Below are 15505 nucleotides of genomic sequence, written 5' to 3'. Positions count from 1 at the left end.
TTTACAAAAGCAGACTGCCACATCTTTCTCCGTGGAGCTGCTGGTGGGCTTGGACTGTCAACCTTTTAGTTAGCAGCCAAAGGCTTAACCACTATACCATCAAGGATCATTCTAAAGGAGTAGTTGATGTAATATCTAAAGAGGAGTAAAATATAGAATTATAAAAATAATACATGAAGAGACTGGAATGGGAGCAGAAGTAGGTTCATAATTTTAGATCTATTGCAGGTACATCAAAGCTGAATAAAAAAATTAGCTGTTTAAATATTCCTCAAATAAGAGAAACAGTGGTTGAATACAGCAAAATTTATTATAACCAAAAAACCAAACCCATTTCTGCCAAGTCAATTCTGACTCATAGTGACCCTGTAGGACAGAGTAGAACTGCCCCAGAGGGTTTCCAAGGAGTAGCTGGTGGATTTGAACTGTTGACCTTTAGGTTATTAGCCAAGATATTAACCAGGGCTGTAGAACTCATGCAACCTAAACTCCTTATACCATTCAGCACCTGTACAGTTTTGTAGATTTCACAATACAGGTATCAGTGAGAATGACTGCATTAGTGGAAATGACTTCCTCAAGGAAATTGTTCACACATGTCAGATTTATTACAGAACACCTAACAGAATTGCAAAGATGTAATTTTTAAATCAAGGAAAGATGCACAAAATGAAAAACAAAATGAAACTTTACAATGTTAAGGATTTTACATGCTGTACACAAAAAGGTCAAAAACAATTTTAACTATTTTAAATGTAAAATATGCTCTGCCCTATGATAGTAAAGAGCTTAAAAAAAATTTACTTAAGAAAAAAACAAACAAATGATGGAATTTATTGTCAGGATGTTAACTGACATAATCATGTTGCTTTCAGAAATCTAAACCCTATAAATTCAAAAGAAAATAAGAATTATTCATTTTCAATTTCAAATAACAAGCAATATCAGTTAAACTAAGAATTAACAAAAGCTTGCAGTGGTTAGTAGGTATATATGTATCTTTATATATGTATATATATGTATGTATACACATATGTCTACATACACATATAGATACATATATATATATATATATGTATAAGCCAAACCCGTTGCCTTTGAGTTGATTCCAACTCATAGCAACCCTGTAGGACAGAGTAGAACTGCCCCAGAGGGTTTCCAAGGAGTGGATGGTAGATTCCAACTGCCAGCCTTTTGGTTACCAGCCAAGCTCTTAACCAATGTGCTACCAGGGCTCCAATAATATACATACATTATTCTAATACATATATTAGAGTAAATGCATGAGTAAATATCTTGAGTATCCTACACACTTTGATATTGAAGTCACATTGTAAATCTCTGACTTCTTATACCTACGGATACTTTTAATCTATGGCCTCTTACTCTTGACAGATCTTGGTTTCAACAACAAATTCGTTGGGGAAGTGTCTAATCTTCCAACACTTATCAATGGCACGTTTGTTGAAACCTGTGAGGAAATACACAGAAAAAGTTACTTTTGGGTCCTTTGTGGAAATGAAAAGATATATAGATTTGCTCCCCTCTTTCTCCCACACTGTATCCCCACCCTCTTCCTCTGTCCCAATAACATAAGGTGAACCAAGAAATAAATTGCCTACCAAGCAAGAGGTCTCTGCGACGAAGGCGGAAGGCTTTGCGGTTGTTGCAAAGTTGGTAAATAAAGATGCCAAGATTACTAACATCACGAATCTCCTCCACAGCAACCAAGTCTTCACGAATCACATAAGTGTGAGGCAAATATTTGCCACTCTAAAATTAAAAAAGAAAAGACTGACATGAGAAATTCTTAAAGACACTTTAAATCCTTATCTATAGTAGATACATATTTTCCTTTTTTATTATTTGGAAATTATCTCAGTTAAGTGGAATATTTAGGAAATAAAATCATTTGGAAATGCTTATGGGAAAATTTAACTTGCAAAGTACATACCGCCAGTTTTCCAAAGAGCTCCACCAGATTCTTTGGTGGCATAACGATGGAGGTATTGAGAGGCATCAGATAGCAGTTACCCAGCAGCAAGTCCAAGTAAGCAGTCATACCCTATTGAGGAGGGAAGAAATGTTCTGTATGATATAGACAGCATTAATATTACAGATTTTCCAACTGCCATTAACACAAGAACACAAGCAGCTCATCCTTTCAAAATCAACTATTGTATACGCAATGACAACAAAATGGCAAGTCTTTGCTTCAAACATTATACATTTATGCAAGGACTTACTACCTGTCAATGGACTAGGAAAAAGAAAATCCTGAGATATCTATAAGAATGAGAAACTCACCTTTTCAAAGTCATGAATAATTGCTGCAGGGTCACTATCAGAAAAACTGGGAACAGGTACGTCAATGATTTCGATGTTGTCATCCTCACGAATGTCAGCTTCCTCAGTCACAGGCAGAAAGTAAGGCTCTCCTCCAGGAAGGGCATTTGCAGGGTCCTCAGAATCAAAGAAACACATCTCTCCCCTGTAGATGGTACTCTAGAAGAGAAAAATTAAAAACTTCCAACACTCACTACCATGATATTTGAATGGTTTCTCACATTCATATCAATCCATGTACTGTTTACCCAGCTTGTCAATTACATTTAGCATCATGAAGACAAATCAGTTGTATGAACTAAAAGGTAATTTTAAAACTTTCCCTAAATATTCCTTTCTCTGATGACCACCACAGAAATTATTTTAAGTTGCTACTAAATATATAGCAATTAGTAATCCAAATTATAGGAATTATTATTACCTTGGGCATGAAGTACTTGTAAATGCAGGCTCCACCAACGATAAGTCCTGCCAAGATGAACGAAAGGCCTAAGAGAGTAAGCATGCATCTCCCAGAGGAGCTCTCTTTTTCCTGAGTGGCAACTCGGAGCTCCTATTTATTGAAAAGCAAAAACAAAAACAAAACCAGATTGCACTTTTAGACACATAGTTGCTTTTGTGTACAACTTGTCTCTCTTGAAACCCAAGGTATTTTTAAATGATATTAAGTCATTGTTCTTAAAATCATTTCAAGACTCTTATGTCTAATAGGTGCAAATATCTCCAATTAGATTAACTTTCCTTCTGGCATTTCCAAACCCAAATATACTTACGAACTTATTTCGAGATACACATTTCTGGAATCAAATGAAAATAACCATTCATTCATATAATAAATTATGCTGTATAAATAAATGGAAATGGTTACTTTTTAGACTTGTAAAGTGATAACATCATTAACTTTCTGGAATACAGTTAAGTTTCTTCATTTTTTTTTTTTTTTTTTGGTAATCAGCTTGTTTGCCAATTTAAAGGAAAATTAATATCCTTTGATTTAGTAACTGATTTTCAAAAAACTGTTATTTTGAAAATTAGGTTTTAAAGGAAGGAGTCCTATGAGGTAAGGCATATGCCATTTTCCCCTATTTTAGAAATAAAAATATTGAGGACAGAGATATATTTTCTAATGCTCCTAATTTTAATGAAAAATATGAGGCTTCCTGTTGTCATTAGCTGCTGTCGAGTTGTTTATGACTCATGGACCCCGTATGTGCACGGTGGAACTGCTCCATAGCATATCACTAGGCCTGTCTTCTGAAACACCTCTGGGTGGGTTAGAACTGCCAACTTTTCAGTGAGTAGTGAGCGCTTAACCATTTGTTTCACTCAAGGACTCTAAGGTTTCCTAATGTCACTCAACGTTGTATAGCTGTGTATTGCATGAATGAAATAATGTTTTCCAAATTCTGGAGGAAACACTAGATTTTTAAGTATAGGATTGGCTATAACTAGTACAAAAACTGTAAAACAGTTACTACAAAATTCTGTTAAATCAGTAATTTGCTTAGAAATTTGAACAAGAAAGATCCAAAGCAAACAAGTAACTCACTAACTCTGCACCCTCCCCAATCCCATTCTTGTTTCACAATATGCCCTAAATGGCATGATTACTCAGGGATAGAATAAATGAAATCAGCAAACTTGGGCCCCGGTAATCAGAGGGTAAATAATTCACACTGGTAATTAAACCATAAACCCTTTCTATGACAACTACTATAATGTTTATGCTATCTACCCAAACAAATTAATTTGCTGAAAATAGATGAATGATTTGAAGTTAATGCAGGAGAAGAAAGGACAGGCAAGAATTTGATATATGATTTTTCAAATAAAAGATTTTTATTTAAAGTTCAAAGAAATTTGGGGTTCACATACCTAAAAAGATATTTAAATTCAAACTCTCCATTAATACTTTATAAACTTTGAAGGCTTTTCTTTGTCCCAATAATTTTCACCAATTTTTAATTACTTTTGTAAAAAATGTTATCTAAGATTAACACTACAAAGATAGAACTAAAAATTATGTTTGGAAATCACTTTGATCTAGAGTTGGAGGCTTAGTAATTATATTTATATGATTAAACTGACACCCAGAAATATGAAGTGATTTGCCTATATTTTTAGAAGAATCAGTTTCTATTTTTTTTCTTGCTACTGAGACATGAGAATAACAATTTGCACTGTAATTTCATCTCTCCTTCCAAAAATTCAGTTCCCTGATTGCATGGTGTTTAAGAGCTCGGTGGCTAACCAAAAGGCTGGCAGTTCAAAGCCACCAGCTGCTCCTTGGAAATCTTGTGGGGCAGTTCTACTCTGTCCTACAGGGTCACTATGAGTTGGAATCAACTCAGTAGCAATGGGTTTGTGTTTGGTTTTCCAACAATTCAGGGAGTTTGTTACTAAGCACGTTTTAAATATTAGAGCCTTAAATTTCATAAGATATACCTACATACTAGGAATAAGAATTTTTGTTTGCATTTAAATTTGCCGAAATTTAGGATGGTAAAGAATTTCCATAGCTAATTTCTCTCTGAACTATATTTTAAAGTCATTGTACACGACCTCTGATTTTGAATCTGTTGTACTCAATTTCTGATGAGAAGATAAATACATTGCTATATATCAACCAGGTATTATTAAATAAATGTCCAGTTCAGGATCCTTTGGGAGCTTCTCCAACATCTAACAAAGAAATACAATTATAGTGCATATGTCATTTTTGTTTGTTCCTCATCACACCACAGGCCTGACAGAAGTATTGTTTGCATATTAACTTAATCCAAATACAAGTCATGAAGTTCTTGGTAGTAAGAGGAAATAAAAGGGGGAGGGGGGAGGAGGGACTACTTTGTGGCTATATTTAACTAAACCAGACCTGGCATCTAATTAGAACTCCCAAAAAGATCTGGCCATATTTCACTTACAAAGTAAATCTGAGGACAATTACACATTTGATCTGTTATTTAACCAAAATCTCAACAATGCAAGGGGGTGTTACACTTGAGTTCTGAAATATATAATACACAAGAGCTGGTTTGATTGCTGTTCCTTGATAAAAACTTTACGTAAGCACACTAGCATTTCAAGCTGTGTGCATAATCAGATTTACCACAAGGATTCTCATTTCACTCAAAGCACTCTCCAAATCTCCACGACTAAACACAAAACTTTACAGAGAACAAAACAAGTTAGGACAGATTTGCAAGCTCCAGCTCTTCACAGATTTTGGAGAACATGGACAAAATATAGTTACTTTTAAATTTGAGATTTTACTGAGGAAAATAAGGAGTTTCCAAACACTGAACACATGGTAGGTGTTTAAAGGAAATATACATTGGACTAAATAAATAATGCCTAACTTTTGGGGGGAAAAACTCCCCTAGTTTCTGGCAAAGTTAGTAGTTTAACATACAATGTCGGGCCTGCTTCACATCTCTGCATGGGAGAGTGGATGGGAAGTATTGCTTAAACAAAGACAAATTTTAAAAATAAAAAGAAAGACAAGAAATGACAAATTTTCTTTTTATGGAAGAAGAGTGTTTTCTTTAGGAAATGTCATTCAGAAAACATACAAGGCCTGTGCAGTACAAGGGCACAGTAAACACCCCAAAGTCAATTAAGACCAACCTCAGGTTGACAGCTCCTTTTACCGAATGCTTAACACAGCCTTTGACCAGGGAGAAATTGAAAACACACACACACAGACACACACACACACATACACCATTGTCAACCCATAGTGCTTCTAATCAAAGCCGACCTTTGTCCCAACTCAACCCTAGCACCCTCAAACACCCTTAGATCCTAGAAAGATAAAGTCATAGAATTTCATCCACGTCAAAAGGAAAGAATAGTTAAATCGCCTGCCCTTGCTCACCCCTCGCGTCCGCTCGGCCCCTATGGAGGCTGTGCACGCCGCTGAAGCTGGGAACAGGGCAGCATGCCCCTCGTTGGTACCCAGTCCCCAACGCGTCCCACAAAAGAAGATGACATCTGGTCCCAGGGGTTCTCCTCAAACTCCCTCCAACCTCCCTCAGTAATAGACGGCGTGGAACGCGCGGGGATGCAGAGGGGCGCGAGGCGCAAGGGGCTAGAGGTGGCTCGACCAGACAGAACAGGAGCTACTGGGGAAACTCGACAGAGTAGAAGTGCAGAGCAGACCGCCAGGGGACCAAGGGGCTTCAGAAACCCTCCATTTTGTTCTTTGCCACCTGTTTCCCCCACCCCCCACCCTGGCAGGCAGCCAGGGGAGGAGTGGGGACCGCTACCTTCCCGGTCAGGATCTGAGCTCGGACAGTGCGGGTGACGAGAGCTTCCACGTCTTGCCGTGCCTCCTCCTTTTGCAGGGCGGTTGGGGTGTTGAAGGCGATTTTCACCATGGTGAAGCTTTGGGCTGCGCGGTAAGGCGCGTCTGGAATCAGCGTCCAAGGCTACTGGTTAGAAGTGGAAGAGATTGCACTCACTCTGGCAGCACCTACTTTCTCCGCTGTCTGCCTTATGCTGCTGCAAAGCCTGGTCTCGGAATACTTATGATGCAATCCCAAATTGGGTGGGAGATAGGGGGCGGGCCCGGGGAGGGGCCAAGGGAGGAGCTGGAAGGGGCCCGAGTGCTGGGAGGAGGGGGTTGATAGCTGAGGCAGAGGAGGGGAGGTGGAGCCCTTGGCCTCCTTGATCTTTGTGTCTCACCTGCACCCCAGGAGTTCTCCCTGTCACTTTCTGCGCCCTCAGATAAGAGCAAGGCAGGAAGCCTGGCTTGTGTTTCTGCCTTTGTACAGGCTGTGATAGTCCCTGAACCAGACGCTGCTTTCAGGAACTCGTGCTTGTCCCGGACTCCCCCGCGGGGCTGGGAGCTATAACTTGGCACCAACCCAAGATTCCTCAGCTCTGCAGGCATCTAGGCCCCTAAAGTACACTTCCACAGGGTTCTGCATCTTTATAACAATAACTTCCTTTTAAAGAACACCTTTAAAGTCTGTTTATAGCTATTTGGTTCATTCTCTCAAATTTTTTTTTTCCCTTTGAGTTTTTTTTTTTTTTTTAATACTGTTAATTTCCCAAAGTAAAGTCCCTGGCACTGCTTAGAATATAAAAATAAGGCTCCTTGCTCCCACCTCCCCATTTTGCAGGTAAGACGTGATGAGACACAGAAGAGGGTGAAAGCTCATCTTGAGTCCGTGAAATAACCCAGATCTTTTCACTCTCCCGGGTCAGGGAAATTAGTGTATGGTCTCAGCCCAGTGCCTGTTTCTCTTCAGCCACCAGCTGTGAAGCCTGCAGGGAGAAAAGCAGGGGTGTATGTGTACCTATGTGTTTAGGGAAGTGGAGGTGGGGTGGAGGATACAAAATTTAGCCAGACTCTAACCCAGCACTAGTGGGAAAAACAATAACCCAAAGGGGCTGAGTTAGAAATCATTACTGAAACATTCATGTGGGCAGCCAGTGTAATCAAGCTACTTCTTCACAATGAAGTCCTCCTAGGTTGGTGACACTGATAGAGAACTTCACCATGTGAAATCCAAGCTGTGGAGGGTGGTGGCTGGGGTTGGCTGTGGTACAGTGTTTGTAAATAGTCCTGCTGAGGAAGCTACTCTGTTGTGTCAAGTCAATAACACTTAAGAAAAAAAAAGTCTTGTTAAAGAATCCCCTATCTACCCACTTACTAAGGGACTTCAATATGTTAAGAGCCACCACCGATCCATCCAAGAAATTCCAGCTTGAAATTTTTCCCACTGAGGTTTCCTTGACTCTGAAACCTGTCGCCTGTCTCCACTGTAGGAACTTTGTGAAGACAGCTTTCATTTTCTTGGATAGGCCACAGATGGGAAGGTGGATGGAGGCAAACAGTAGGAAGCCTGTGCCTTATACAGGGCCAGAGCCTTATAAAGCAGGATGTTTGATTTTCCTTAGAAATGTTGGCATCCTATGTTCTTTGATTCATTCTTGCTCAGATCTGGCCATTATAATTTAGCCTTTGTCAGGCAACTTTGGTATAGGCTGAAGAAATCTCAACTTTCTAGCATGTTTCCATTTACAGTTACCTTCTGTTTATAACAGCTCAGCCTGGGTTCTGTGCTGGTCTTGCACTCTGATCCACACCATACTGATGGTTAAACAAATGGTCTCCCTATAAGTTTATCTACCAAATGCAAGGATGTGTGTGGGATAGTAATATACATTCTCAGTGTGTCTTCCTTGAAATCTGGTTAGGTAGGAAGAGTAGGGATTATTTCCATTTTTCATCTAAATAGACTCAAACTCTGACCAAAGCAGTATATAATCAATATAATCAATTGCTGAGTATGTGACATTGAGCAAATCACCTCGTCTTCTCAGGCCTCAGTTTCCTCCTCTGTAGAATGGTACAATATTTTGTATCCTGTTGCTATGAAAAGAATAGGAAAGTAAAATGGTTAGTTACCTGTCCTGGATTGAATTATGTCTCCCAAAAAATATGTGTCAACTTGGTTAGGCCATGATTCCCAGCATTATGTGGTTGTCCTCCATTTTGTGATTGTAATTTTATGTTGAGAGAATTAGGGTGGGATTGTAACTCTACCCTTACTGAGGCCACTTCCCTGATCCAGTGTAAAGGGAGTTTCCCTGGTGTGTGGCCTGTACCACCTTTTATCTCTCAAGAGATGAAAGAGAAGCAAGCAGAGAGTTGGGGACCTCATACCATCAAGAAAGCGTCACCAGGAGCAGAGTGCATTCTTTGGGTACAGGGTCCCTGTGCCTGAGAAGTTGCTCGATCAAGGGAAGGTTGAGGACAAGGATCTTCTAAAGCCTACAGAGAGAGAAAGCCTTCCCCTGGAGCTGATGCCTTGAATTTGTACTTTTAGCCTCCTTTACTGTGAGGAAATAAATTTCTCTTTGTTAAAGCCATCCACTTGTGGTATTTCTGTTATGGCAGCACTAGATGACTAAGACAGAATTTGGTACTGAGAGTGGGGTGCTGCTTTAACAGATACCTAAAGTGTGGAAGCAGTTTTGAAACTGTGAATGGATAGAGTTGTGACAGCGACAGACGACTAGCTCAGCAGAGAACCTGCAGCGGCAGAGAAGTGGCAACAGCAGAGAACCAACAGCAGAACCAGGAGACCAGCGTGAGACTCTGCTGGAGCCAACCCACAGAGTGAGAAAGCTGAGTGCCTGTGCGCAGGAGGCTTCCTGGAGGAGTGGGGTGCCTCTGGGCACTTATGGGTGGAGCTAGGCTTGCTGACCCATGGAACCAGAGAGTTGAATGCTTGTGCTCAGGAAGCTTCCTGGCAGAGTGGGGTGCCTCCGGGCACTTATCAATGGAGCTACAGAGCTTTGGAACACTTGCCCCAGCAGGGCAGATGCAGGCATGAGGCCCAAGGAGCCAAGAGCCCAAGAAATCAGGAAACAGAAGCTGAAGTGACAACACAAGAAGCAGAGTTGCCTCAGTCTCAAAAGGTATGACCATGACCTCAGGGGTTTCAAAGGGTGGAGCCTCTGGCATCTCTAATGGTGAAATTACCACTCAGATGGATTAGGAGAATGGTGCACCTAAAGCTGAGGGAGCAGAGTTGCTGTCCCAGTGGGGCTTTTTGGTGCAGCTGAAGCCCAGGGCCGAGGGGCCTCCACTCAGAATCCAGAGGGTGTGGCCAATACCTAGAGGCTGGAGGGCAGGGCCATTGTGTAAATTGTCTCAGAGAACAGAGGATTATCTTCAAAGCTTTGAGGGCTAATGTAATGTGTTCTGCTGACTTGCTTGGTGCCTGTTATGCCTTCTTTCCCTTCAGTTTCTCCCATTTGTAGTGAAAATGTCTTAGTTTGTGCCTGTTCTGTCATTGTACCTTTGGAAGCAGATAACTTGTATTCTAGATTTCACAAAGAGGAATTTTTGGATTTTGGACTTGGAGTTAAAACTTTTGCTATGATATGATGGGGTGAATGTATTTTGCATGTGCAAAGATGTGATTTTTTTGGAGACCAAGGGGTGGAATGTCCAGGATTGAATTGTATCCCCCCAGAAATATGTGTCAACTTGGTTAGGCCATGATTCCCAGTATTGTGTGGTTGTCCTCCATTTTGTGGTTGTAATTTTATGCGGAGAGGATTAGGGTGGGATTGTAACATCACCTTACTCAGGTCACCTCCTTGATCCAAGGTAAAGGGAGTTTCCCTGGTGTGTGGCCTGCACCGCCTTTTAATTCTTAAGAGATAAAAAGAAAGGGAAGCAAGCAGAGAGCTGGGAACCTCATACCACCAAGAAAGCAGCACCAGGATCAGAGCGTATCCTTTGGACATGGGGTCCCTGCACCTGAGAAGCTCCTTTACCATGGGAAGATTGAGGACAAGGACCTTCTTCCAGAGCTGACAGAGAAAGCCTTCGCCTGGAGCCGATGCCCTGAATTTGGACTTGTAACCTACTAGACTGCAAGAAAATAAATTTCTCTTTGTTAAAGCCATCCACTTGTGGTATTTCTGTTATGGCAGCACTAGATGACTAAGAAAGACATTACCCTTCTTATTTTAGTCTGTTTCATGATCATGAGAGTTTTTTTTTTTAATCCTTCAACCATTATTTAGGCTCTGGAGCCACTGTGGGCTCCACAGTATTTGAGTATAGGTCTTCTTGGAAAAGATCAGGCTTCTGAGAATAAGCATATAAATTTACACCTAACTTTTCATGGATTTTGAAGAATTTGACCATCTCTCATTTGTTAAAACCAAGCCCCATTTTAGGCATTCCACCCGTATCTCTGTGAGGGCTTTGCTACTATTGCGTAAATGTGATGCAGGCACCATCTCAAAATAACTGATACCCATGTCACCCTCTTCATATAAATAAGTAATATTTATGCCATGAACAAGGAACTCTGGTGGCACAGTGGGTAAGCGCTTGGCTGCTAACCACTCTGAGGGAGAAAGATATGGCAGTCTGCTTCTGTGAAGATTACAGCCTTCCTACTGTGTCCTATAGGGTCACTATGAGCCAGAATCGACTCGAAGGCAATAGGTTACGGGTTACATCAGAATCATAGAATAGCAACAACACCCAGTGTTAGTGTCCATTTCAGGAAGGATGAATTGTTCCTGCGTGATTTTTGAATTTCAAAATATAAAGCTGCCACTTGCTCGTTGAGCTGAAACCAGTAATAATCACATCCCAATCTACCAAAAAGAAAAAAAAAAAGATTCTCATTGGCCAAGGTCTTTCTTGTACTCTTTCCTTCCCAGCAACAACCACCTTTTGTTCCCTAGAATCAATTTCTCTCAATTTCTTGTCTTTGGAAAATGTAGGGATCTGGCTGCCATGCCAATTCCAGCTCACATTGTTAATCATGTCTGGATTCACACCAGTCAAGTTTATAAAGGATTTCCCTGTTCCTACATGTCTGGTGATTAAATTTTCACAACTTGTGAATGGAACGTGGTATTCAATTGGATGTCAAGCAATGATGTTAACTCTCTTTGAATGACCTTCTGAAATTACTAAAGATTCAATCAGGAAAAAGAAAAAAAGGCTATTAGGGGCATCAGTGATACCATTTCACTCATTATCTCTTTCACTCATTCATCAAATATTTATTGAATGTCAAACCCTGGTGGCATAGTGGTTAAGTGCTATGGCCACTAACCAAAAGGTCAGCATTTTGAATCCACCAGGGGCTCCTTGGAAACTCTATGTTGCTGTTCTGCTCTCTCCCTATAGGGTCGCTGAATTGACTCCACGGCAATGGGTTTGTTTTTTTGCTGTTGTTGTTTACTACGTGCCTTGTGTTGTGTTCAGCCCTGGGATATAGCAGTAAGCAAGACAGACACAACTTTGCCCCTTAGAGCCCATCATCCTTGCTACCAATGACAATGACATGTTTGTGAAGAGTTTTCCAGTTTTTGTAGTGAGAACATTGGTCCCCAGTACTTCAACAAACCAGCAGAATTGTTCCACCCCTAGCCAGTACTACTAAAAAAAAAGTACTACTAACTAAAAAACTACTAGGAATGTTTAAATCCCTAGCTCACTTGCAATTATTTCACACTCAGCACTTCATTTAGGAAGATAAATCTGACAGTAGGAGGAATTGGGAAAAAAGTTAGAAGTTACTCTTCCATATTTCAGGTGAGTAGTCATGGATTACACTGGTAATTGAGATAATGAAAAGAAATGGAAAACTTCCAGGGATGTTTAGGAGATACGCCTTACAAAGCTTGGTTCTGGAATAAATACTATGGAAGAGAAAAATTAGAAAAAAAATTTCTATTTTGAATGACTGGAAATCTCAGACTGGGAGAAGGTTGGTGACCTTAGTAGGAATACTAAACATTTGTTGAACCTATCAAATGCTAGATCTCTGTGCTTAGCCCTTTAAATTGATTATGCCATTCAATCTTTGCCACAACCCTGTGTGGTATTATATTCATAATTTCATTGATGAGAAAGCTGAATTTCCAAGAGGTTGAATAAGTTGCCCAAGGTCAGATTCTAACTCAGGTGGTCTGATTCTAATGTTTGTACTCCTAACCAATGTATAGTCTTGCTATCGCTAAAAGAAATTGAAAAAAAACAAGAGGGGAGCTGGTTTGAAAGTGGGAGAAATACTCAGCATATTGTTCAGGGCAATGAAACATGAATTCCCTGTTTATATTGCATACAGAGATTCCTGCTTTGGATTTTGTTCAGGAATGCATTTGAAATCCCTTTAGTACTTTCCTGGCCTATCCATAGCTATAGGCTACTCATCTTAAAGTGCATTTCTCCTCAGTTCTGCAGTTGATTTTGTCAGCAGAGAAGCAGCTACAGGGAAAGCTGGCCAGCCATCTGAATCTGGGTATAATTCCAGAAGTTTGGCATAGATCTTTTTTTTTCTTTATTGTTCTTCAGATGAAGGTTTACAGAACAAACTGGTTTCTCACTAAACAGTAAGTACACATGTTTTATAACATGGGTTAAAAACCCCAAAACATGTCAATACTCTCCCTTCTCGACCTTGGGTTTCCTATTACCAGCTATACTGTCCCTTCCTGCCTTCTAGTCTTTGCCCCTAGGCTGGTGTGCCCCTTTAGTCTCGTTTTGTTTTATGGGCCTGTCTACTCTTTGGATGAAGGGTGACCCTCAGGAGTGATTTTGTTACTGAGCTAAAAGGGTGTCTGAGGGCCACACTCTCAGGGTTTTTCCAGTCTCTGTCAGGCCAGTAAGTCTGGCCTTTTTTTTGTGAGTTAGAATTTTGTCCTACATTTTCTCCAGCTCTGTCCTGGATCTTCTATTTTGATCCCTGGCAGAGCTGTGAGTGGTGATAGCTGGGCACCATCTAGTTGTGCTGGACTCAGTCTGGTTGAGGCCATGGTATATGTGGTCCATTAGTCCTTTGGACTAATCTTTTCATTGTATGTTTAGTTTTCTTCTTTCTTGCTCCCAAAGGGGTGAGACCAGTGGAGTATCTTAGATGGCCGCTCACAGGCTGTTAAGACCCCAGATGCTACTCACCAAAGTGTCGAACATTTTCTTTACAAAGTATGTTTTGCCAGTTGAGCTAGATGTTCCCGGAGACCATGATCCCCACAGCCCTCAGTCCAGTAATTTGGTTCATTAGGGAGTTTGGATGTGTCTATGGAGTTTACATGACCTTGCCTTGTACAAGTTGTACTGGCTTCCCCAGTATTGTATACTGTCTTACCCTTCACCAAAGTTACGACTTATCTACTGTCTATGTCTATTTAGTGTTTTTCCATTCGCACCCCTCCCCTCCCTTGTAACCATCAAAAATTGTTTCTTTTTGTGTGTAAACCTTTTCATGAGTTTTTACAGTAGTGGTCTCATACAATATTTGTCCTTTTGTAATTGACTTATTTCACTCAGCATAATGCCCTCCAGATTCATCCATGTTATGAGATGCTTCACAGATTCATCGCTGTTCTTTATGCTCCATTGTGTGTATGTACCTTTGTTTATGCATTCATCTGTTGATGGGCATCTAGGTTGTTTCCATCTTTTTGCTATTGTGAACAATGCTGCAATGAATATGGGTGTGCATATGTCTATTCATGTGATCACTCATTTCTGTAGGGTGTATTCCTAGGAAGGGGATTGCTTGATCATATAGTATTTTTCTACTTCTAGCTTTCTAAGGAAGTGCCATATCATTTTCCAAAAAGCTTGTATCATTTTGCATTCCCACCAGCAGTGCATAAGAGTTCCGATCTCCCCGCAGCATCTCCAACATTGCTATTTCCTGTTTTTTTTTTTTAATTTGTGCCAGTAATGCCAGTGTCGAATGGTATCTCATTGTGGTTTTGATTTGCATTACTCTAATGCCTGTTGCAGAAACCCTGCTGGCGTAGTTGTTAAGTGCTATGGCTGCTAACGAAGAGGTTGGCAGTTCAAATCCGCCAGGTGCTCCTTGGAAACTCTGTTGGGCAGTTCTACTCTGTCCTATAGGGTCACTATGAATTGGAATCGACTTGGCGGTATTGGGTTTGGTTTTGGTTTTTAAATGGCTATTAGGGAAACCCTGGTGGCAAAGTAGTTAAGTTCTACAGCTGCTAACCAAGAGGTAGGCAGTTCAAATCCACCAGGAGCTCCTTGGAAACACTACAGGGCAGTTCTACTCTGTCCTATAGGGTTGCTATTAGTCGGAATCGACCCGACGGCAGTGGGCTTTTTTTTTAATGGCTAAAAAAAAAAAAATTTTTTTTTTTTTTATTGATTGCAAGCATTTCCTCATGTGTCTGTTGGTCACTTCAATGTCTTCTCTGGTGAAGTGTCTGTTCATTTCCTTTGCCCATTTTTTAACTGGATTACTTGTCTTTTTGTTGTAGAGGTGTTGGATTTTCCTGTAGATCTTAGAGATTAGACCTTTGTCTGATGTGTGATAGCCAAACATTTTTTTCCCAGTCTGTAGGTTCTCTTTTAATTCTTTTGGTGAAGTCTTTCGATGAGCATAAGCGTTTAATTTTTAGAAGATTCTAGTTATCTAGCTTATCTACTGGAGTTTGCGTGTTGTTGGTTATGGTTTGTATCTTGTTAATGGCATGTATTAGGGCCTCTAGCACTGATCCTATTTTTTCTTCTATCAATTTTAAGTTTGGGCTTTGTATTTAGGTCTTTGATCCATTTTGAATTAGTTTTTGTGTATGGTGTGAGGTATGGGTCCTGTTTCATGTTTTTTGCAGAGGAACGTCCAGTTTTGCCAGC

At 40.4% G+C, this 15505-nt stretch overlaps 1 protein-coding gene across 3 annotated transcripts; it reads right to left on the bottom strand.

The window, feature by feature from the left end:
• Positions 1-218: 218 nt before the first annotated feature.
• Positions 219-6872, bottom strand: ITM2A (integral membrane protein 2A). 3 transcript variants are annotated; one of them, XM_049871973.1, is made up of 6 exons: positions 6558-6872; positions 2768-2899; positions 2308-2505; positions 1955-2065; positions 1623-1773; positions 219-1471 (listed from the first exon to the last, which is right to left on the bottom strand). In XM_049871973.1, the coding sequence occupies exons 1-6, from the start codon at positions 6723-6725 to the stop codon at positions 1383-1385; spliced, it is 849 nt and encodes a 282-aa protein (XP_049727930.1). In that variant the 5' UTR covers positions 6726-6872; the 3' UTR covers positions 219-1382. The 3 variants fall into 3 exon arrangements, with proteins under 3 accessions (XP_049727930.1, XP_049727931.1, XP_049727932.1); XM_049871974.1 differs by having other exon boundaries at positions 222-1471; positions 2768-2896; positions 6609-6872; XM_049871975.1 differs by having other exon boundaries at positions 263-1471; positions 6615-6872.
• Positions 6873-15505: the final 8633 nt, after the last annotated feature.

The sequence above is a fragment of the Elephas maximus genome, chromosome X (assembly GCF_024166365.1).
Source record: "Elephas maximus indicus isolate mEleMax1 chromosome X, mEleMax1 primary haplotype, whole genome shotgun sequence".
NCBI lineage: Eukaryota > Metazoa > Chordata > Mammalia > Proboscidea > Elephantidae > Elephas > Elephas maximus.
This window is presented reverse-complemented; position numbering and strand designations above follow the sequence as displayed.